The 23,661-nt window shown below is 42.3% G+C and overlaps 1 protein-coding gene across 4 annotated transcripts in view; it reads left to right on the top strand.

Annotated features, from left to right (window-relative positions):
- Positions 1–23,661, top strand: part of LRRTM4 (leucine rich repeat transmembrane neuronal 4) — a 411,353-nt gene that overhangs the window by 213,125 nt on the left and 174,567 nt on the right. For 2 of the 4 annotated variants that reach the window (XR_013390836.1, XM_028707926.2), the window contains exon 3: positions 7,323–7,382. The exons of the other annotated variants lie outside the window; for them this stretch is intronic. Coding sequence is in view for 1 of the 2 variants with exons in the window: in XM_028707926.2 (XP_028563759.1) it covers positions 7,323–7,382 (60 nt within the window). In the remaining variant the exon portion in view is untranslated. The remainder of the gene's footprint in view (positions 1–7,322; positions 7,383–23,661) is intronic. 4 annotated transcript variants of the gene reach the window in all.

The following is a 23,661-nucleotide window of genomic DNA, read 5'->3' as shown; positions in this document are numbered from 1 at the left end:
GTAGAAGGCTAAGCAGACTCCTTCCTCTCCACATCAAGGTTTTTATGTGTCTTTAATGTTATTTGTTTAGCTGTTAAAATAAATGCATTACACAATATAAAAAGGCAAGTCTTTAAAGCCTAAAGGCTTACATTCTAAGTGAAGCTGAGACACAAGAGAGAAGGGGGAGTGAATACAGGAGGGGAGAATATATATGTTGTAGCAGGCCCCAGGAAAAGGCTGGTGGCTGAATGCCAAGCCAGAATAAAAGTCCTTTCATTGATCTTCTTTCCATAGCAGTTGATGGTGAAAGTCTAGGTTGTGAGAGGGCAGAGGAGGGAGAGAAAGAACTGTAGATGGCTTTGGAAGCTGGCTGTTGTTAGAAGCAGGCAATGGGAAGCTGTTTTATACCAAGTTAGACCAAGTAATCTAGCTCAGTATTGTTTGCTGTCTTTCCCAGTCCTACCTGGAATGAACCTGGATGTAAAGCTGTTGCTCTATATCTCAGGTGCAGCCCTTTCCTGATTAAAGCCCCAAACCATTTTGAAGAAGAAGGGGAATTTTATAGCCCTAGTCATAGAGACAGGGCAAGGTGTTCATCTTGTTAATGAAGTCACCTAAATAATGAAGATGCAGTCCAGAGAGGAGTCTTCAAAACACTTTACTGAGGAAACTGACGAAAACAGCGTATAATCTGAGGAGAAAGGAAGAGAGGATTTGGGGTGTTTTTAGGCCTTGTACACAGGATACACAGGCCTTGTATACATTCTACAAAACATACTGAGGAAAACTGCCTTCAAAATTGCACGCCCAATCAGGGCCATAGCTGTCAACGTTTTCCTTTTTTTTAAGGGAAATTCCCTTATTCTGAATAGGATTCCTCGCAAGAAAAGGGAAAAGTTGACAGCTATGATCAGGGCACATGCTACCTTAGCAAACTCTGCCTGGTTACTAAGCAACACCTCCACCCGTTCTGCTCTTGGCTAGTTGACTTTAACAGTAACAAAATTAACCCTTGAGTTGTACACTGAATGATCTCTGCTGTTCTAATTCCAACACATCACAATAAACAATGCCAAGTAACTCAGGTTAGAATTCCCTTTCAGAGCTTCCTGGAGATAACATGGATTGGACCTAGAACCCTATGCATACCTAGTAGATGCTGCACCACTGAGCTATGGCTTCATATGCATCCCCCGCACAACTTTTCAATCGCAAAGTTTTTAAAAGCAGGGACAAACATGCATAAAATTGTGTGGGAGGAAAAGCTACTGGGGAGGGGGAATGGCAGGTTTACAAAGGGTTAAATGCTTCCCTGCTACTTCTCCAGTTTTGCTTGCTGACTGGAAGTGGCTTTTCTATGTCTGAAGGGGCCATCAGGCAAGTGTGAAATGTGTTTAGGCGTTTCATGTAGTCTGAGCCTCAGGCCCATATTTCTCTGACTGTTTTCCATGGGTGAGGGGGAAAGCAGAAGAAACATTGATTCATCTGACAATCGGGCTCCTTTTGTGCTGGCTACTACCTCCCTCTAATTCCCACTTAAAATCCAATTGCAATTTAAGAATGAAGCATTTTGACTACAATTGGATGAGTGTTTTAATTAGAGATAAGAGATGCAGCCTGCTGATATCAGCTGTAGATAGCCTGCTTGCTTTAGAATGCCTCCCACTGACACATAATACATCATCTGGGCTGCATCAGCAAGATTAGTTTATAACCTAAAAAAGAAAAGAAAGCAGACTGGTTGAAGGAGGCTATATCTGCAATTAAATAGAACACGCAATGCCTATGAACTGTGGGATGATGATTGGAGAGAGAGTGTATTTCTGTGATGAATGAAACTGTGACTTTAAAGGCATGATACTGTAACATGAGATGTTAACATTTTTTCATGGATTGGTGTGTGGGTCAGTGCTGTCTTGCTTCTCCAAGCAGGTGCATTTTGTTGCTCATGAGTGTGGTGGAAATAACTCAGATGGACACTGGTGTTGGGTGAAAATCAGGCCACAGCTTTACTGAATAAATATCAGATTGGCAATGGCAGTAAGGCGAGGATCATTTCCTCATTCTACGCAAGCTTTGCTGATGGAATGACACTCCATTGGAGGTTCAGAAGCACTCAAACCCCCACCATAGGAGCATACCGTCCTACTGTCCTTATTTTCCAGGGACTGCCACAAAAACCATCAAGCAATCACGGTATCTTAATTTGTCCTGCAAATCTCTGAATTGTGACAAAATCCTCACGGAATCTAGCACAACAAAGCATTTCACTGTGGGAAAGGCAAAACAAAAACAAAAAACCAGGGCCAATTGAATTTGGGAGGGGAAAAATCATTTCTGACTGTGTCAGCTAGTGACCCAAAAAACCCAGTCAGCCCCCAGCATGGAGGGTGGGTCGGTGGGTGGGAATCTTGTGGGGCAAAATGAACCTGAACCCTTATGGGCAAGGCATTTTAAAACCTCAAACTCTCCTCCATCTCATGAGATCTAGTGAGTGCACATAGCAGACTGAAACTTTAACTAGACATGTACAGAACGTCCCATCGAAAAGTAACCTTGGCGTGTTCAGGGCATTTCAATTGCAACAGCAAATATCCTCCTTCTCCTTTCTCTCTCCAAAGATAGGGTTTAATGAGCTGTGCCAGGTTAGTTCAGATCCTAGCACTCAGTGCTCTTTTTATAGAAAAAGAGATGCCAGAACTCACCATGAACAGCTCCCTTGTTCTCTTATAATGGCAATGGTGACCACCTGAGAGGTGTCAGAACCACGTTCCACATGTTCCGGCTGAAAATAAAGCCCTGCTAGCACTTATGATCATTCTTTCTTCCTTCATTAAAGAAAGAATCCTCCACCTTTTTTTTGCAATAGTGCATATGTGTGTATGTATACATTATTTCCCTTGCACATGAGGGGGAGACTCTAAGAGACAGTTTTGATGATGAAGTGAGAAGTTGTTTAATGGTGCATAGCTCTCCGATTAAAGCAGTGACTGGCTGGGTGATGGGCTAGGGCTGAAACTTGCGCATCCTCTGAACTGGGGTTGTCACCTGATTACGGACATCTTAGTTGATTCATCATTTGAATCCTCACAGGATTGATGGATCAATTATATTTGCATATATTTGCATATGAGTCAAAACACGACTTCTGAAGCAAAATGCATGCCCTACAAATAGGAGCAAAATAGGGATGGGTTGTTGTTGGTTAAAATGTGCTCTCTAAATAAGGAAACTCCTGCACATGAGTGGGTGGAGCTGGGGTAGTAGAATGTAGGTGGTCAGGTGGACAATGGCAGGACCAACACAATCTGGATATAATTGGATGGTTTTGAAAGTAGATTATACAAATTCATGGAAGAAAAAGCTATCAATGGCCCCTAGCCATTTTGGCTATCCTCTGCCAACACTATCAGAGGCAGTAACACTTCTGAATACCATTTGCTTCAAGTCAAAGGTGGGCAGACTGCTGCTGTTCTCATGTCCTGCTTGTGGGCTTCTCATGGGGGCACCTGGTTGGTCACTGTGTGAACAGGATGCTGGACTTGATGGGTCGTTGACCTTATCCAACAAGGCTCATCTTATGCTCATCTTAGTGTGTTACAGGTAGAAAGTAGGAGCTACAAGTGAATGCAAGCTAATGGCTTTATATGAAGCAAGCCGCTAACTACATGACAAAATGCAGTGGTACCTCGGGTTAGAATCGCTTCAGGTTACAGACGCTTCAGGTTACAGATTCCACTAACCCAGAAATAGTATCTCAAGTTAAGAACTTTGCTTCAGGATGAGAACAGAAATTGCACGACGGTGGCATGGCGGCAGCGGGAGGCTCCATTAGCTAAAGTGGTGCTTCAGGTTAAGAACAGTTTCAGGTTAAGAACGGACCTCCGGAACGAATTAAGTTCTTAACCTGAGTTACCACTGTAAATGCACAGAATGCAGGCATAGATAGTACAATGGGACTTGAAACAAAATGTTGTAGGGTAGGAGCAGGAGCAGCTTCCCTAGTGAGGCACAGCTGCCATACTAGATTTCAGGCAAGTATGTCACCTGCCAGTTACCAGGAGAGGGATGAGGAGTTAGTGTAGTGTCGACACACTATTGAAGCCAGTTCAGTTCTCCCACCATTTGCCACACCACTCCAAACTCTGCACTTCCTCTTCCGTCCCCATAACCAACAGCAACACACTTGGAAGATATTGATATTGATTTATGTAACATTTGATAATGTTATTGATAATGTAATGTTATTTTTAATGTAACTGTATTTTGTAATATTTTATTTAAGTTGTCTGTTGTTGCTTCAGTTTTCTGTATACTACTTAGAGGTATTTTTAATAAGGGCTGCAGAAACTAAATAAGCAATCAAACAATCAAACAAGCTAGTGATGAAGCTCTGTCTCACTAGTGTGGAGGGCCCATGTTCACACATATCTACTGTTGTGGGGTCTGAACAGGAGGTGGCAGGCCATGCATGAGACTTTGTGGTTTACTGAAGATGTTGAATCAGTTATGGCAGCTGTGAAAAAGGTGAATGCCATACTAAGGATCATTAGGAAAGGGGTAAAAATAAAATTCCATATATCATAATGCTGTGATGTGACCACACTTGGAATATTGTGTAGAGTTCTGGTTGCCTTACCTAAAAAATAATATGGTAGTTGGAAAAAAGTTCAGGAAAGGGCAACCCAAACATTCAAGGAGATGGGGCAGCTCCTCGCTTTTTGAGAAAAGGATAAGAGGTGTATAGAACATGTACAGTGGTACCTTAGTTCTCAGACTTAATCCTTTTTGGAAGTCCATTCCAAAATCAAAGCGTTCCAAAACCAAGGGGCGCTTTCCCATAGAAAGTAATGCAAAATGGATTAATCTGTTCCAGGCTTTTAAGAACAACCCCTAAAATAGCAATTTAACATGAATTTTACTGTCTAACAAGACCATTGATCCATAAAATGAAAGCAATAAGCAAAGTACTGCAGTCACACAATCAATCAATCAATCAGTAGCTGAACTGGGTTCTACACAGTCACACACAAAAAGAGACAGACAGACCTCAGCGTAACACTCAAAACTGAAGTGTGGCACTCAAAATGGAGCATGTTCGGCTTTTGGGAAAAGTTTGCAAACCTGAACACTGACTTCTGGCTTTGCAGTGTTTGGGTTCCAAGTTGCTTGAGTACCAAGGTGTTTGAGAACCAAGGTACCACTGTACAGAACAATGCATCATGTGGGGAACATCCCATAATAGTAGTAGTCAGGGCCATTCCACATGAGAAGATTCAAGACAAATGAAATAAAGTACTTCTTTACACGGTGCATAGCTAAACTATGGAGTTCACTCTCATAAGAAGCAGTGATGACCATCAAGATAAATGACCGTTAGCTTTGTGCCAGCATCCACAGTGTTTCCATAGGCAAGGATGGGGAGTGTTCCTCCCTCCCAGGCCAAAGGCAGCATTTCATTGTGGGAAACCATCCAGGGGCCACATTCCAGTGATGGGTAGGACCAGAGGCAAAAATGGCTGGAGCAAGAAATGTGGCCTTACTTCCATACCATGCACAATATTCCAGCCATACAAGTATCAGTGGGGGTCTGGGATAGCTCAGTTGGTAGAGCTCGAAACTCTTAATCTCAGAGTCATGGATTTTGAGTCCTACCTATGGGACCGCCTCTCCCGGTATGCCCCACGGAGAGACTCAAGGTCCCTAAATAGCAACACACCCTAGTGGTCCCAGGCCCTAAGGAAGTTAGATTGGCTTCAACCAGAGCCAGGGCCTTTTCAGCACTGGCCCCGGCCTGGTGGAACGCTCTGCCTCATGAGACCAGGGCCCTGCAGGATATGATTTCTTTCCGCAGGGGCTGTAAGACAGAGTTGTTCCGCCTGGCCTTTGGCTTGGAACCAATTTGATTCCCTCCCCCTCTTTCTTCTTTCTTTTTCCTTTCTCCTCCTGCGATGACGCTGTATTTTAATATTTTAATGTTTCAATATTTTAATTGTTGTATTTTAATCTTGTTTTTTAAGTTGTATTCATTCAACTTGTTTTTATTATTGCTTGTTAGCCACCCTGAGCCCGGCCTTGGCTGGGGAGGGCAGGGTATAAATAAATTATTATTATTATTATTATTATTATTATTATTATTATTATTATTATTATTACATTGTGTAGAAAGATTCCTGCACTGCAGGTGGTTGGACTAGATGACCCTCATGGTCCCTATGTACGTAGAGAGGCCTGAATAGTTGAATTTGGCCCCCAATTCCACATGCTATTTTTTTCTGTAAAACTTATTTTAAAAAAATTAAAAAGGAATTTGATCTTTGCAAATTCCTATATGAAATGACTTGAATGGTATCTAATGCGTAGATCAGAACTTGGCTGTCCGCTAGATTTAACACTTCTCTGTGATTGTTGCAACATAGTTCTTTACAGTTTGAACATAGCAAAATACACATTTGAATACATGTTCTGAGAGAAAATACAATTTGGAAGAGTATTTTTTTTTTTTTTAAAAAAAAGCTCAGATTAATGAGGGGAATGGAACAGAAAAAGATGTTTAAATAAGTGTAAGTGAAAAGGATTAGAAATTGACATACTTACCCATCCCAGTGCCTAACAGTTCATATTTTTTCACCTACAGTTACCATAAAAAAATCGATCACATTGAATATTGCTTTTACATTGTGCAAGGAATAAAGAACCCTGGTAATTAGAGACACTATTTAAAATTATTTGCAAAAGTTCTCAGCACAATCCACCACCATCCTCCTATATCTTGGAACGCAAGTAGACTGTGGATGTTGCACCGAGGAAGACTTGAGGCCACTGGGTCTTCCTGTGATGCGGTAGTAAAAATGGCACTTCAGCTCCCATCAGCCCCAGTGAACAGGAATGATGGGAGTTGTAACCCAACAACATATGGTGGCAATTTGTTGGCTTCCTCTGCTCAATGGCTTGCGAGACAAACCTGGGCTTCCCATTTAAGGTAATGGCTGGGTTTGCTGGAAGAGCAGGGGAAAAGAACTCAATGAGTGGTACTCAGAGTAGACCCACTGAACTTAACAAGCATGATTAAATTTCAATAATTTCAGATGGTCTACTCTGAGTAAAATGCCACCCACTTTGTGCACTTGGTGGGGAGGAGAACTAATTGTTTTTATTTGCTAGAGACAAAAACTGCTGAGCTGCTAGTGAGGTGTTTGTTAATGATGATCTTGGCAAATGATTGTTTAATATATATTATATTTGCAAATGATGCTGAATGTCTTGTACCTAGATGGACTGCAGAGTTTGAACGAATAATAATAGAGCTGTATATTGTTTCCTTACCATTATCTTCTCAGCTCTCCGGAGAAGTCCTGTTTCAAAAAGGAATTGTCATGGATGATTGTGCAGTGAATAAGGTAGGAATTAATTCTATAGCTGAGGCACTTTCTTATTATTATTATTCCTTATTGTTATTTCATAGGCCACCTGAGGGTCATGTTTGGGATGACCTTGTGTTGTTTACCTGGATGATTCCCCCCACATCTTTTTGCTGTAATAAACATAAGCAACATACTGTAGATCAAAGCCATGATTACCTTAAGAGAGCGTGCATACAACCCACAACTTCCCTCATTTAGTTCAACTAGCAAACATTCTTGAGGATTAGTTGTGCTTTTACTGTCAATTTTCAGAACCATTTCCTTTTGTTTGTTGCAATAACAGCAAAGACAAAAGACAGCAAAACTAAATGATTCAGGATAATTCCATATATGAATATTTCTCCTTGACTTCAGGGTCAGCCTTTAATATTTTAAAGATAATATAATGGCTTACTTCTATCTTGCTCCCTTGTGCATACATTCATCACCATGGTTTCTCCACTTGATTAGGCAAAATGAATTCCCTCGGCTCAAAAGAATATCGAGTCAGTATGCACAATATGATTTGCACAATACAACAGAAAGGGAAGATGTGCGATCAAAGGGGCTTTCTGCACTTACCAGTGATATAGTTGCTGTTTGAGCCAAGGTTTTTAAAGGTGAATTTGTAGCAGATTGTCTGCACCTTTGATCATATGTCACCGCTTTTAGAGAGTGATCGTGGGATTTTCATTTTCATACTAATGGCGGTTGTGCCGGAACTGAAAGAAAATTCATGGCTGTGGTCTTGCTGCACACACCCTACAAACCCTCATGTTCCTCCAGCCAATAAATGTCAGTTATGAGCATGTGCACAGGGGTAGCCCTTTTGTGACTCTTAAAAATGTGCATTTGAATTCTGGAATTCTAATTTCGTGGGAATGTCATATACCCTCTTGAGTGGAGCGTGAATTTACCACACACTCCACGCCTACAAGAAGAGGAGAGGTGGTTTGGTCTGGGGTGGAGCATGCTGTGGCGCAAGGATGCCAATTAGCCAATGATGGAAAAGATGGAGACCAGGCTACTTAAGCTGTCTCTGTCCCTCACTCTTCCTTTGTTTGACACCTGTACTTCCTCCCTACAGTGTGTGCTTCGTTAGTCACTTTATTTACGGTTGAGTAGGATTTTGGATTTGGGACTTTATAGCCTACTTCACACTGTTGAGTGTTGTTTGTGGCTGGAGTGGTATTTGTTTATTATTTGACTCATTTGGCATTTAGTCTGGGAAGGTGAGAAGTTTGAAGGAATTGTTAATTGTATACTAGAAACATTATTTGTTTGGGGGCCTAGCAGGCACACCAGGGCAAGTTCGTGGTGTGCCTGCCGGATTCACACATAAAAGTGCATGCTGCAGGGAGAGAAATTTCTTCTAATCCTTGCCATGTGGCCACAGTACGTGGCTGTGAAAATGTCCAGGACATATAATTTTCCCCATTTGCTGCAAATCACCTGCCCAGATAAATTTAATTTAGTTAAATATATTTAAATTGGCTTGTTGCAGATCCTCTGATTTGTTATATTTAATAAATACAGTCTGCTTCTAAAGTTATTGCCTCGATGTTTCTTTGGTATGATGGCAAAGAGAAACTAAATGTCTGTCTGAGCTATTGCAAACCTGGTTAAGATGATGAAATTTAGTCTGCAGCCAGTGATTGCTGCCATGAGCAGTACTCCCTTGCAATGTTTCAGAGGATACTGGGCCATCACTTGGACAGGGGTTGGTTACAAAATTTTCCTCATCTGAATAGCTGCTTCCCCTATTTCTACTCTTGTTTTAGTTTTTTGTTTTTCCAGACTGCTGCACACATGAGATTTGATTCAGTTTTCAGCCCCGTCCCCTGCTTAAGTTATCTTTGTGTACCAGCACATATACACTTTGGTTAAAACAGCGCAAACGGGAATCTTGCTGATATTGTGCTGCTTGCAATCAAAACCTGGTTCTGTGTGTGAAGGGCTATCTGAAACAAGTCCAGTTTTAAGATCAATTTAACATCAGAAGGGAGAGCAGGGCCTTGAAGGTGCTCCTCAGCAGTTAACAAGTGGCCAGCAGACTGAGCAGGAACACAGATTACCTAGGCCACAGTCTTGCTCCCTCAGAGGTGAGGTATATTCCATTTTTATTTAAATTCCAGGCATCATTTCTAAATATGCACCTGCACATATGCAGTAGCCCTTAAACATTATATGCAGATACCAAGTTCCCTCTTTGCTTTGTTGCTTTTTGGCAATGCATAAGTGGCTGCCCTGGAAACCGTTGGCACTGTGGCTCTTCAGACCAAGGGCTGCCCTCTCTCATGGTCAATTTCCCCGGCACCCACATACCAGCAGCAGGTGGGGCAGAAGGAACCCACCATGCTACACAGGAACAGTAGCCTACGGTCCAACCACCCAGAAGTCAGAGGTTTTTACATACACAACAGGCAATGAGTCAATGAGAAATTCCAGTCAGACAAAAGAACTGGAGGAAGGTACAAAGCAGACGTATTTAAGAGGTGTGGCTTTGGGAGGAGAAAAGTCCTGAGAGCCATATGGAGAGGCCCATGGGGCTACATTTGGACACTAGTTATGAGCCCCCCCCCAAAAAAAAACCCCAACAACTTTGAGGCTTTTACTAGCCCCTTCGCTCTTGGAATGAACCTCTGGTTTTGCTTCACCCTCAAATATTTTCAATACAAAATTCTCATCCGGAAACATTGAGCCCAGCTGCATGTTGGATTTGCTCTCCCTGGATCAGGGAACTTGTAATTGTATTGTTCCTGTATTATGTGATTTTAGTCAATATCAGTGTGGTTCTCCCTCCCCTCCCTTCTTGCCTAGGAGGATATGCATTAAACATCACCTGCCTAGCGAAGTCCTGTACATCAAAACTGTTACTCTGAATCATTCTGAAATGTCACTAAATGTTAACCTGACTCTTGTGTAAGGTCCTATGGGGAAAAGATACAAGGTGTCTGGAGCCGATCTGCCTTTTGATGAGTGGACTAAAGCATCTTTTGTTTCTTTGCTCTTGGGAGAATTGCCCCGTATTGTCTATATTGTACCATTTATTCTGAAGTATGAATTTCAGAGGTACCTGGTTGTAACATATGTATCTCTTCGTTGAAGGGTGTGGCCTAATGCAGCCCTCATTAGATTGGCTAATGTGATTTAAAGGTAAAGGGACCCCTGACCGTTAGGTCCAGTCGCGGACGACTCTGGGGTTGCGTGCTCATCTCGCTCTATAAGCCAAGGGAGCCGGTGTTTGTCTGCAGACAGCTTCCGGGTCATGTGACCAGCATGACTTTGCCGCTTCTGGCGAACCAGAGCAGCGCACGGAAATGTCAATTACCTTCCCGCCAGAGCGGTACCTATTTATCTACTTGCACTTTGATGTGCTTTCGAACTGCTAGGTGGGCAGGAGCTGGGATCGAACAACGGGAGCTCACCCCGTCGTGGGGATTCGAACTGCCGACCTTCCGATCGGCAAGCCCTAGGCTCTGTGGTTTAGACCACAGCGCCACCCGCATCCCAATGTGCTTTTACACTAATGCAAAAAACGTGCAGTTTTTACACTGCATTCAGACTTATTGTACTGGGCAGTAACTGAAGTTTATCAATTAAGTAATTAAATTACTTGTTAGATCCCTCCCTTCCTCCAAAAAAGGAGGCTAGTATTGATTGAACATAGAAAACTGAAATAAAACAATAGTCGAAACCAATATATAATAACAATGTAGCTTTCAGCCATTGGTTAGGATATAAAATTCTCCTCTGCCTGTCCCCAGCTATGTGCCAAAGGCCTGTATATAAATACAGATTTTAAGATGTAACCTGGATAAAACAAACCACATGGGTGATAATCAGATCTCTGACAGAATGAAATTTATTAAATGGGGTACCACCACCGAGGAAGCAATTTAGTTTGAAATGACTAATAGCAGAATGATTATTATAGATATTGGAGAATTCCGATGGAAACAGAAAAGGATGTGGAAATTGCTGAAGATCATTTGTTCATCTGTGGTCAGGAACAGAAAACAGTCAAATGAATATGCTTGATGTTGTTTTTTAAGCCCACAAATGATACATATTTCATCACATTTAAAAATAATAGTTTAGGGTGTTTCCTTTGAAATGAATGTAAGTTATGCAGCTTACATTGAGAAGCAGACATCAGGGTGAATAATGTAGTATTTGATGGAAACTGAACTGCAGCAGAATGGATACAGCACTTATTTTAATGAATATTGTTACATGCCTTGGCAGCTAGTGTATTGTGGTGCCTAAATTATAGAGGAGGGAACTTGTGACCCTTCAGATGTTGTAAATAATGTTTTTATTCAGTGCTTCAATTTAAAATTTATTTTCCACCAAAAAGAGCTATTGCATTTGTACACATTAGCATGCATAACCCCCAGCATCACATAGATCAAGGAAGTGAAGTATTGAGGCCCTTCCTCTGCTGTTGGATTCCAACTCCTAATAATAATAATAATGTGACCATCATCTTGTGACCTGAGGGTGGGAAAAATAGAAGATGGGAGGATGCACTTGGGAACCCACTAATGACATTTAAGAAATGGATTTCAAAAGGGCAAAGCAGTAGTGATTGATGAACCTCTCCACAGCTAGATTCAAATTGGGGAAACAATTATTACTGGAGAACACTTGATTGCACGGCTCCCTTTCCCCCCAAAGTAGCATAAATTTCTGGTGCTCATCCACAGTTCCCTTAAGCTTTAAAAACAATAAACAAAAAAGAATCCTTCAGAGGTGTTTGATTAGCTCTGTCTGATCTGTGACTAGTCTCATGGACTTGGAAACGCTAAAGGCAGTATCTAATGCCAAAGCTCCATTGGCCACTAGTATTTACACTTGTGCAATGGAACTTCCCCCCATCTTTCCCCCATGCCCCCTCCCCAAATCTGCACCTGAGGGTTGGGGGAATTAGGGAGTGCACAGGGGATGAGAATGGGGGCACAAGCCTGGGTAGGGGGTATGGAGGTCCTGGGCTGCCCAGATGACAGGACCCCATTCTCAGCCTCGCTAATGTGGTCCAAAGAAAAGCAGAGAAGATTCATCCCAAAGAAGTCAGCATAAGAGTGCACCCTTCCACTAAAAGTAAAATCTGCACATTTACCAGTGCAAATAACTGCAATAACAGGGGTAAAAAGCTACAGGAACTGTCCTGGTGGAGAGAACCATGAAGCATGTGAAAGTGCATACCTCTTATTAAGTTAGTGCTGATCACATCCAAGGCAATGTCTTATTCGTGGCTCAGATTGTACCAACAAGAAAACAGAGCTGTAGCGGTGTGTTCAGCAAACTCTCTTTCTGACTGTGAGTCCTTAATCCCAACCCCCTTTGATCTGTAAATGAGATACTACAGAATCTGCGCTTCTTGAACCAATACACAAATTACCCTTCAAAATTTGCACATTACTGAATTTTGTGGGGCAGTTCTCCAACCAGATGATGTTTACAAAAAATGCATACATTAGGGGAAAGTGTGCTTCAAAAGCATTCTTTTTATTTTTATTCTTTTTATTCTTCTTAATTTCTATTCTGCCCTTCATCCAAGGATCCCAGGGCAGTTTACAGTATAAAAACACAAAGATACATACCATGGTAACAAGCAAAAACAATAGCCCCAAACACTCACACAGTTTAAAAGGCCATATAGATTGTTTAATTAGCCAAAGGTCTGGGAGAAGAGGAATCTTTTTACCTGTCACCTAAAGATATGTAACGAAGATGCCAGGTGAACCTCCCTCATGTTATGAATGAAAATAACGTGCAAGAAGCATTATTTGAGAGGAAATTGAGTTGAAAAAACGTTTGTAGTAATCCAAACTGCACACAACATTGTGATTATGTGGAGAAATCTGCTCCAACCTGCTCACAATTTTAATGACTTTAAAAAATAAAAATCAGAAATTGCTGCAGAAATTTGAACTCAGTTTATGATATTGAATGGCAGCCTAATTAGATAATTTTTACTGGAGACATGAACAACTGCGAAAATCCCAAACTGACTAATTTGTCCTTCCCGAAATTGATGCCCAGGGCATTACAATCCCCTTGTTTCTCTAGACATCAACTTCAGTGCTGTGGCGGGGAGGGAGAGTTGACTGCCATTTGAACTCTCTCATGAAGGGAAAATAATGTTTTGACAGTCTCAACCAGACATTGAATCTGTTGAGTGTATTTCCCTCACCTTCTTTCCTTCCTTCCTCATCTCTGTTTCGTTGCCTCTCTTGACTGCTGTGACTTTGACCCTTTGCTCTCTTTGCTTACAAGGGGAGCATAAAGAATCTGAAGCAAATGAAATCACATAACCACTGATGCATTTATGTAGCTGAACCCTTTGTTATTCAAAGTTGTGTAAACCACTGTATGAGCAAGGAAGGCTAAGTAGTGACTAAAATGCAGGTACAAAACAGACTGATTTTAACCCATAATTTAAAGTACCAAAGTAAAATCTGACTGGCCTCCCCCTAGTTCTGTTTGCTCCACAAAGCAAACAGCAACAATTTAGAAAGTTCACTCCACCTGCCCAGAACTCCACCTTCTGCCTGCAAAGACACTGGTGGAAGTGCCACCTGCAAATGCCCCCTACCAAAAGATAGCAGCTAGCCCCCCCCCCCCCCCCAGTGTGTTTTCAAAGTCGGGAGCATAGCTGTGAACGTTTCCCTTTTTTAAAAGGGAAATTCCCTTATTCCGAATAGGATTCCTCGCAAGAAAAGGGGAAAGTTGACAGCTATGGTCAGGAGGGGTTGAACATATTGGATTTCAAAACAATCCCACTGCCATCATGTGCTGAGATTAGGTGTAATCCATGCCTAATCACTGTGCCAGCTGCAGGTTGATTCAGCAATCTTCCTGCTGCCCCATTCTTTCAGTTGGCATGCTTGGTTGTGGCAGTGATGCTATTGCTCCATGACATCCCACTGACTAAGCAGAGCACCCTTAGTCTGCCAAAATGTTATTCCAAAGGAACAAGAATTAAAATGACATGGAATGGTTTGTACATATGCTCATTATTCCTTTTGCTATGAGCTGAACTGAGCATCATGTGTTTTAAAAAGTGTGCCATCAAAAATACAACAGGTTTCTGAGTGCCTTTCTAGACATGGTAACTTCTGATGCCGGGGGGGGGGGGAGTGCTGGACTGCCCTGGGCACAGAATCTTTAGAGCCATTCCTTTTACACTCTGGCATGTTAAAATATTGCAACATCACCAAGCCAGCTCCCTGGTCCTTGAACCATGGTGAACAGATGCCTTTGATATTTTCTTGGGAAATAACCTACATAAATCTAGACAGGACAAATGGTCTCTGATCCTGAAAATAACTCTTGACATTATTGGTGTTAGAAACCAGCCTTCCCTTCAGCCTCTGCTCAGGCATCCATCTGGAGCCAGTTAACAGGACCGAATACCCTGCTGTGGTGGGCAGGAGGGAGAAACTACAGGTCAGCTTATGGTCACTGCATGAAATAATCTTTAACTTGCTCCAAGACACAAACCATTTGTGTGCAGCAGCTCATTATGCAAATTGGATGATATTTCTTCATGCCATAACAAATGTTGAAAAGAAAACTTGGTGATATAATGGGCAAAATCCCATACACAACACAGAAACATTCTCCTCCACCCCCCTCATGTTAAGAAGAGCATTGTGGCTTTTAAAATATCAAACAATGCTTAGCAATTTTGAATTAATAGTTTTGAAACATCGTCCCATTATGAACAGAGTCCAAACCCCACCAAATTAATCCCTACTGCTACCGATGGGGCAGAAATTCTGATCACTTTGCATTTCAGTGCAAACCTACCTAACTTGTACGGTGCACATATCACAGCTATCCTCTGAAACATCCAACCCAAAACATAAAAATGCATATTTTAGGAGAGAAAGTGAAAAACAATGCCTATATTAGATAAGTTAACATTAAAATGCATTATATAAGGGAAGATTATTTTCTGGTGAAGCTGGTGATTGGACATGGGGTGTTCTAAATGCAAAGCATGTGCAATCACACACACACACACACACACACAATTTTTATTAGAGTTTTTAAATATACATTTCCACTATTAAATATCCTCCATTGAAATAATACATTCATCGACACTGCTTCTTTCCCTTCCATGGTTCTTTTAATTTTCCCATAACTTCTGCACATTTTGATAGAACCATTTAGTTCAATTTCTCCCCATTCATATTTCTTTATTATACATTATTATACTGTTGAATTTACCTTAATCCTGCTAGTGTTTTCACTTGCTTACAGCTATTTTCCAAATATTCCACCAAAAAATTCCACTCTTTCTATACTTGACCTTGTTGCTCTCTTATACTACTAGTTAGGCCTGCTAACTCTGCATATTCTATCATTTTAAGTTGTCATTCCCCCTTCTTAGGGATCCCTCCATCATGTGCAATCACATTTTGATAGCACATAAAAACATAGGAAGCAGACTTTGGTCCATCTAACTCAGTATTGTCTCCACCAGGCATGGCCAAACTTGGCCCTCCAGATGTTTTGAGACTACAATTCCCATCATCCCTGACCACTGGTCCTGTTAGCTAGGGATGATGGGAGTTGTAGTCCCAAAACATCTGGAGGGCCAAGTTTGGCCATGCCTAGTCTACACTGGCAGGTGGAAGCTTTCCAGGATTTCAGACACAGGTATCTTCCAGTCCTACCTGGAGACGTTGGGGACTGGACTTGGGTAGGGCAATGTCAGGTTTTTGACATCACGGTTTGGCGGTACATCACAATGTTGAAAAGTAGGAACAAGCTGTGTTGGCGAAACCGCTGCCACTCTGACTGGGGGAGCTGAGGTGGTTTTACTGCGGCACCTCACAGGGCCAGGGATGAGGCGACTTGTTCCTGCCGCCAGACGCAAGGCAGAAGAGGCAGCTCTCCCACTTCAGCGAAGGTAGAGGCAGTTCTGCAGACCGAGCCTGTCAGGCTCGGTTTGCAGGGCTCTCTCTCCACCTTCACACAGGCAGGCAGCTTCTGGGGAGCCAGTATGGTGTAGTGGTTAAGAGCGGTGAACTCGTAATCTGGTGAACTGGGTTTGCTTCCCCGCTCCTCCACATGCAGCTCCTGGGTGACCTTGGGCTAGTCACACTTCTCTGAAGTCTCTCAGCCCCACTCACCTCACAGAGTGTTTGTTGCGGGGGAGGAAGGGAAAAGAGATTGTTAGCCGCTTTGAGACTCCTTAGGGTAGCGATAATGTGGGATATCAAATCCAAACTACTCTTCTTCTTCTTCTTCTTCTTCTTCTTCTTCTTCTTCTTCTTCTTCTTCACTGCTCTGCTGAGGGGTGCATGGCTTCCTGAGCCTCAGCGGAGCAATTTAACAAAGTGCCCACCCTGCCATGCCCCTCAGTGGAGCAGTTTAAGGAAGCCATGCAGGCAGCCGAGGGAGGAGCAAGCTTCATTGGCACCCAGTGCCTCTCCGAAGCCGCTTGTTTCTCCCTCTGCAGTTTGAGGGCCAGAGCATGATGGCGGCTTCACCAGACAGCAATATATTGTGGGTGAAACCATCACCGCTCCTGAGTCTCTTTGCCACCAGGCTGGTTGCAAAGGGATTCAGGAGTGGTGGCGGTTTCACTTTCAATATACTGCCGGGTGAAGCCGCCATCGAGTTCTGGCCCTCATACCAGTCCTGGGTGATATATTGTTACAGGTCCAGTCTAGGCCTGGGCGATGTGATCCTTTGCTTTCAAAAGCAGTTGCTCTATTACTGAATCCTTTTACTTTTCATTAAGCCAGCATCTGACTGAAAACCAATAAATCCCTGTGCCTTGAGAAGAGGCTACAGAATCAAAACCCTCTTAGGTGCTCTAGAGATCATCACAAACATTATTTTCCCCCAAAGGCAAAAGCCCTTATCGTGTAACAGCTGGTCTGTGCTATGTGTGAAATGAGTTTGTAGATAAACCCAAGACACCAGCATTGCACCTGGCAGACACTCTCCTAACTGGAATGTACTTCAGGTAGATTCAATTTAAAAGAGTGTATTATTTATACAGATGAACAGCCTGCCTCGACTCCAAGCTTAAGGATAGAGATAATAAAATTCCTTCTCTCATTCACAGTGTTTTTGGACATTAATCGGGAACTGAGATAGTTAATAGTGCAAGAACTTGCACACCTGCAAAATGCCTCCCAGCACCTATATCAGAGTCAGGATTTGCCCCCAGTTTCCTTTAAAGATTGATTGGCTGGATATTTGCCTGGGGAAAAATTTGTTCGCTCTGCACTTCCTGTGATTTAAATGCTGCCTTTTTTTTTTACAGTAGAATTCATTTTGAATATATTGAAGGTAACCCTGAGGAAATGGTGTTGTGGGGGGGGGGGAATATCCCAGCATGTTCTGCATTTTCCTAATCAGCTTCGCAGGAATCGTAATATAAGCAGTAGCAGGAAATCTTTAGCTGATTTAGGAACTTGGTGCCTTTCTGAAACTAACGTCTGTCCTGTACATTTCACATTAGCTAATCAGTTCGGTATGGGGAAGCAATATTTAAACGAGCAGAAAATCATTAGATGATTTACAAAATGCTGAAAACACACATTGAGAATATGAGGCTTCTTCTGAAAGAGAAGATGATTTAATTATTCTCTGCTGCTTAAAACATTCATCTTAGTAAAAATTAAAGCACTCGTGACAGACAGAAAATTGTCTTCCATGTTAATATTTGCTGAAAATGAACAAATGGCACATTGTCGATTGCTTTCTTTTCTGGTCTTTAAAAAATGTATTCTCTCCCCCTGCCCCTCCATCCCCTGGGGCGGGGGGGAACACAGTAGTTTTTCAAAGCTAATAAGGAAAAATTCTATAAATCTGCTCATGGTTTATGGTTTAATTTGGGGAAGCCTATATCTTTGTCTTGTAGAATTATTTTCAGACAAACGAGCCTCGAGAAATGATCACAGGCAGTTTCTCCTTCTTGCCACAACAAAGTCAGCTTGGTCATTCAGGAGAAGCCTTCAGAATCTTTGAAGATTCAGGCTGACTGTAATCTTGGCCCCACTTTCACAGAATAAAGACACAGTAACTGAAACAAGCTATGGGCCACAACTTAATAATCTTATATACCTGATCTGCATCTTAAATATTGAAAGCACACACATTGAGTGCAGGCATATATTCTACTGAGTCACTGGGTATTCATTTGGTTGTCAGGGGTCAGCAAGCTTTTTCAGCAGGGGGCCGGTCCCCTGTCCCTCAGACATGGGGGCGGGAAACTATATTTGGGGGGGGGGGAGAAATGAACGAATTCCTATACCCCACAAATAACCCAGAGATGCATTTTAAATAAAAACACACATTCTACTCATGTAAAAACACGCTGATTCCCGAACCGTCCGTGGGCTGGATTTAGAAGGCAATTGGGTCAGATCCGGCATCCGGGCCTTAGGTGGTCCACCCATGGGTTGGATGATCCCATGATGACTCCAAATATCAGATCAGTAAAACATTTCCTCTTCACTGTCCACATGCCTTGAAGATGTAATGAGGAAGACCCATCAATGACATTAGCTACTTTGGGATCTTTCAGACTGTCATGGTCTGCAGGTTGACTCCTGCTCCAGGTCCCCTCAAGCTGATAAACCCTGTTGGGTTAGTTTGGAGAAGTCTCCACCTCCCTCTGCACCCACCCATTACTTTGATGCCTCAGGGTGCTCACCTTTGTCCTCTGTGCTTTTCCTTCCTACCCTCTAGCAACCTATTTATGCACTGAATAAGGCCAAACAGATACTGGATCATTAAAACCACATGACCCGACCTGACAAAGCATGCTGATTCCTCTGTCATGCAAGGACTCCTGCCGGCCTGGAGGCAATAATCTGATCTGGGTCACAAGCAAGTGGAGCTGCTTCCTGCTGGGTCAGATCACTGGTTCATCTAACTCTAACTAGAAGCAACACTTCAAGGTCTTTTGTAGGAGTTTTCCCTAACCCTCCCCTCTGAGTTCCATTAACTGGAGAGGCCAGAGATCAACCTTCCACAGACATGATGCAAAGCATTGGAAGCTACCGTAGACAGTATTGTAGACACTGATGGACAGAAGTTCTCCAGGGTTTAAGATAGGGTACATCCCCAGCCCTGCCTGGAGATGCCATGATTTAACATGGGGCCTTCTGCATATAAAACATATAAAACTTCATGTCTGAACTATGGCTCTTGCTCTGTCACTGAGCTTTCATTCCAAGATGACAGCTTACCATCACCTGGGAAACCGGAAAGTGCTTTTATCCCCACCCCAGATCTCGCATCTGATATAAGCTTCCAGAGCCTACTTCCCATTGAAGAGGGAAAAGAAAAAAATATATACAGTGGTACCTCGGGTTACATATGCTTCAGGTTACAAACGCTTCAGGTTACAGATTCCGCTAACCCAGAAATAGTACCTCGGGTTAAGAACTTTGCTTCAAGATGAGAACAGAAATCACGCAGTGGCGGCAGTGGGATTCCCCATTAGCTAAAGTAGTGCTTCAGGTTAAGAACAGTTTCAGGTTAAGAACACAACTCCAGTATGAATTGAGTTCTTAACCCGAGTTACCACTGTACATTCATTAGCAATTTGTACCCACTTGCATTGTATACAGTGGTTTATATGGAGGCAGTTAAACCTCCTGACACCCAAAAATCATTTTGGTATCATTTGTTACCAAAACAGATGGTCAGAACCCTCTTAACATGAATCACCACTGATAGTTTGCCTCCCTTCTTTGGTTGTGCTTTATGCAGTTGACAAAGGATGTATAGTATTGTTTACTTATTGAAAAGGTTTATGATTTCTATACATTAGATTTGTAGTCCAATGATGATGTGTTCATTCTTTTTATTAGTTTTGCTTTCTTTTCCCTACTTATTCATTTCCCTTGTTGTTTGGCTCCTGTTGTTTAGTTCTGGATATGCTTTTGCAGTTTAGTTTTGGATATGCTTTTTGCAGGCAGTGAGTGTTTATACATGTTGAAATATGAAAAACCTTTAATAAAAAGTTTTTGTTCTTTCTTTTTTTAAAAAAATAGGGGGGTGAAAATGAAAAATTGGGACATTGCCCTCACAACTCCAAACTGTAAGGACAGTCTACCACACACCTTCTCTTGGTACCTGCAGGTTGTGCATCTGAGTGACAATGATCCAGTGGGGGGGGGGGGTTGTTTTGTTTTTACCATTTTCTTTTGAATGCTGGTAGTAAGATTCAGTAACTTCAAAGCTGTCATTGGCACATAAGAATCAAATATTGCATTCCAAAGAGATAAATATTTTGTTACGGGTGTGTGTCTTTGTCACTCTTTATACATGATGGAGTGACATGTTTATCATTGCCATGACTTCTGGTGAATTTCAAATCCAGTGGAGCAGTGACCAGGTTAGTTACTAGATGCCTGCTTCACGACTGCCGAGTGATCCTTGTACACTGCTTGTTTGCTACTTTATTGTTATTATCATTCCTCAAAACCTGAATGATTTTTAATCACCATTTCTTATATACTGGAGAATGGCGGGGCCAAAGGCAAAATTGCTCAGACCTGTGCCTTAAAAGCATGAGGCAAGCACAAAACCACTTGAATTTGTGCTTTCTAGACATGGGACAAGTGGAAGTTATACATTCATTATACAGCTTTAGGCATCAGGCAAAAACATTCCTTTTTAACCAGGCCTTTGGTTGACCTGATCAACATCCTATACCCTTTTAAAATGTGACTCTTTTTTGGGGGGGGGGGTATTATTGGGTTATTGTTTTTATTTTGATTTTATATACAGACATACGTACCTTGGGTTACAGACCCTTCGGGTTGCGTTTTTTTGGGTTACGGACCCGCCAAAACCCAGAAGTACCGGAACGGGCTACTTCTGGGTTTCGGCAGTCGCACATGTTCAGAAGTGCTAAATTGCGCTTTGCACATGTGCAGAAGTGCCGAATCGCAACCTGCGTGTGCGCAGACACGCTGCTGCGGGTTGCAAACTTGCATCCCGCACGGATCATGTTTGCAACCCGAGTGTCCACTGTATTGTGATCTTTTTTGTAAACTGCCCTGAGACCTCTGGGTATAGGGTGGTATATAAATAATAATAATAATAATAATAATAATAATAATAATAATAATAATAATAGTGTGGACGAGCCCTTAGTATCATTTTTGTCATTGTAGAATAGAGCAGGGAGGAGAATGGTTCTATCTGTGTCAGCTAGCACCAGTAGCTCAGAACAAGACTGGAGATTAGGGTCTGGAGCAGGCAGACAAAGGGCTGAGTCAAGTGAAATCAAGAGAAGTCTGTTTAGGATCGTCCCTCACAGATAACTAGTAAATAACAAAGACAGGGACAGCTGTTGTATATAGGGCTAAGCAAACTACAGAGCCTAGGGCTTGCTGATCAGAAGGTTGGCAGTTTGAATCCCTGTGACGGGATGAGCTCCCATTGTTCGGTCCTAGCTCCTGCCCACCTAGCAGTTTGAAAGCATGCCAGCGCAAGTAGATAAATAGGTACCACTCTGGCGGGAAGGTAAATGGTGTTTCCGTGCGCTGCTCTGGTTTCACCAGAAGTGGCTTAGTCATGTTGGCCACATGACCCGGAAGCTGTCTGCGGACAAACGCTGGCTCCCTTGGCCTATAGAGGAAGATGAGCACCGCAACCCCAGAGTCATCTGCGACTGGACTTAACGGTCAGAGGTCCTTTTACAGTGGTGCCCCGCAAGACGAATGACTCGCAAGACGAAAAACTCGCTAGACGAAAGGGTTTTCCATTTTTTGAGTCGTTCCGCAAGACGAATTTCCCTATGGGCTTGCTTCGCAAGATGAAACATCTTGCGAGTTCTTGCGAGTTTGTTTCCTTTTTCTTAAAGCCGCTAAGCCGTTAATAGCCGCTAAGCCGCTAATAGCCGTGCTTCGCAAGACGAAAAATCCGCAAGACGAAGAGACTCGCGGAACGGATTAATTTCGTCTTGCGAGGCACCACTGTACCTTTTAAGCAAACTCCTATTTGTTCCTCATGTCACCAGGTTGGGCTGGGCTGACAAATCTGCAGTACCATCTCTGACCATTTCGGGGATGCTGCTGCAACATAGAGGAAAGCAGCTCAGAAGCTCCTGTAGGAGATATCTCCAGGGCCATATAATCATTTATATGCCTGCCAAATCACTAAGGTCTTTAGGGGAGTCACTCTTAGTGATTAGGGCTGCCATACATCTGGATTTTCCTGGACATTGCCAGGATTTAAAAGGCGGGATTGACGTCTGGAGGGAATTTCTGAAAGGTGGCACTTTGCCCTAGATCGTTTTCAATTGAAAAGTCGCTTTGGGGGGGCATTTTTTGTATAAAAGAGCTCAACAGTTTTGGGTGTTGTCTAAAAAAAGCTCAATAACTTTTGGGATTTCCTGGTTTTTACTTTTTAAAATATGGCAACCCTATTAGTGATTCTCTGCGGCCATCGTCCAGCAGGAGCCGTCCATTTCGTCTCATAGGCCCAATTTTATGAAACTTCCTTCTAGTTGAGGCCAGACAAGCCCACTCTGTACTGACCCTCCAGTGCCTACGGAAGTCTTTTTAAATCTTATCAGGCATTTTAATCTACATTTGCTTTTATAGTTTTAACTGATTTTTTTTTGTTTTGGTAATGTATCTTTGCAAACCACTTAGAAATTATTGTAGTTAACCAATACATAAATTGTTTAAATAAAATAAATAAATGTGGACTGTTTAGGGAGGAAATCAAAAATCTCCACCATTCTGTTTGTAAGGGAAGGGCTGTATGTAAGTCAGCAGCTGCAGAGAAAATGGTGTTATATGATCAAACAATCTGGCATTGAGCCTAGCCATATTTTGAAATCAGTGGAATTTACTTCTAAATAAATGGTTTTAATGATTGATCTTTAAGGTGATCACACCAGTAAAACAATGGGTGTATAGATAGACATGTATGCACACATCATATGTCCCACAGGAGTGAGGAGCAAAAATACCTTTGGCTGCATTGCATTATACTGGCCACATTGTTCAAGTTTTCAATTTGCAAGAGTTCAGCCAAGCTTGCAAGTTTATGAGCTTAGCTGGAGATGGTTGGTCCCATAAAAGCGATCATCCTATCTATTTTGACATCATCAGATATCATTGCTGTAACAACATTTCAAACAACTTCATCATAAACTTATATGCCCTAATACAGTTATCTCTCTGTCAGGTGTGAAGGCTGCAAAGCAGACAGGAATCTCTGTGTTTCCTGTGGAAACATTTCCATACTACCGGGTACATTTCTCTTGAGT

The sequence above is a fragment of the Podarcis muralis genome, chromosome 15 (assembly GCF_964188315.1).
Source record: "Podarcis muralis chromosome 15, rPodMur119.hap1.1, whole genome shotgun sequence".
NCBI lineage: Eukaryota > Metazoa > Chordata > Lepidosauria > Squamata > Lacertidae > Podarcis > Podarcis muralis.
Note: the sequence above shows the minus strand (reverse complement) of the source record. Positions and strands in the feature narration are given on the sequence as shown.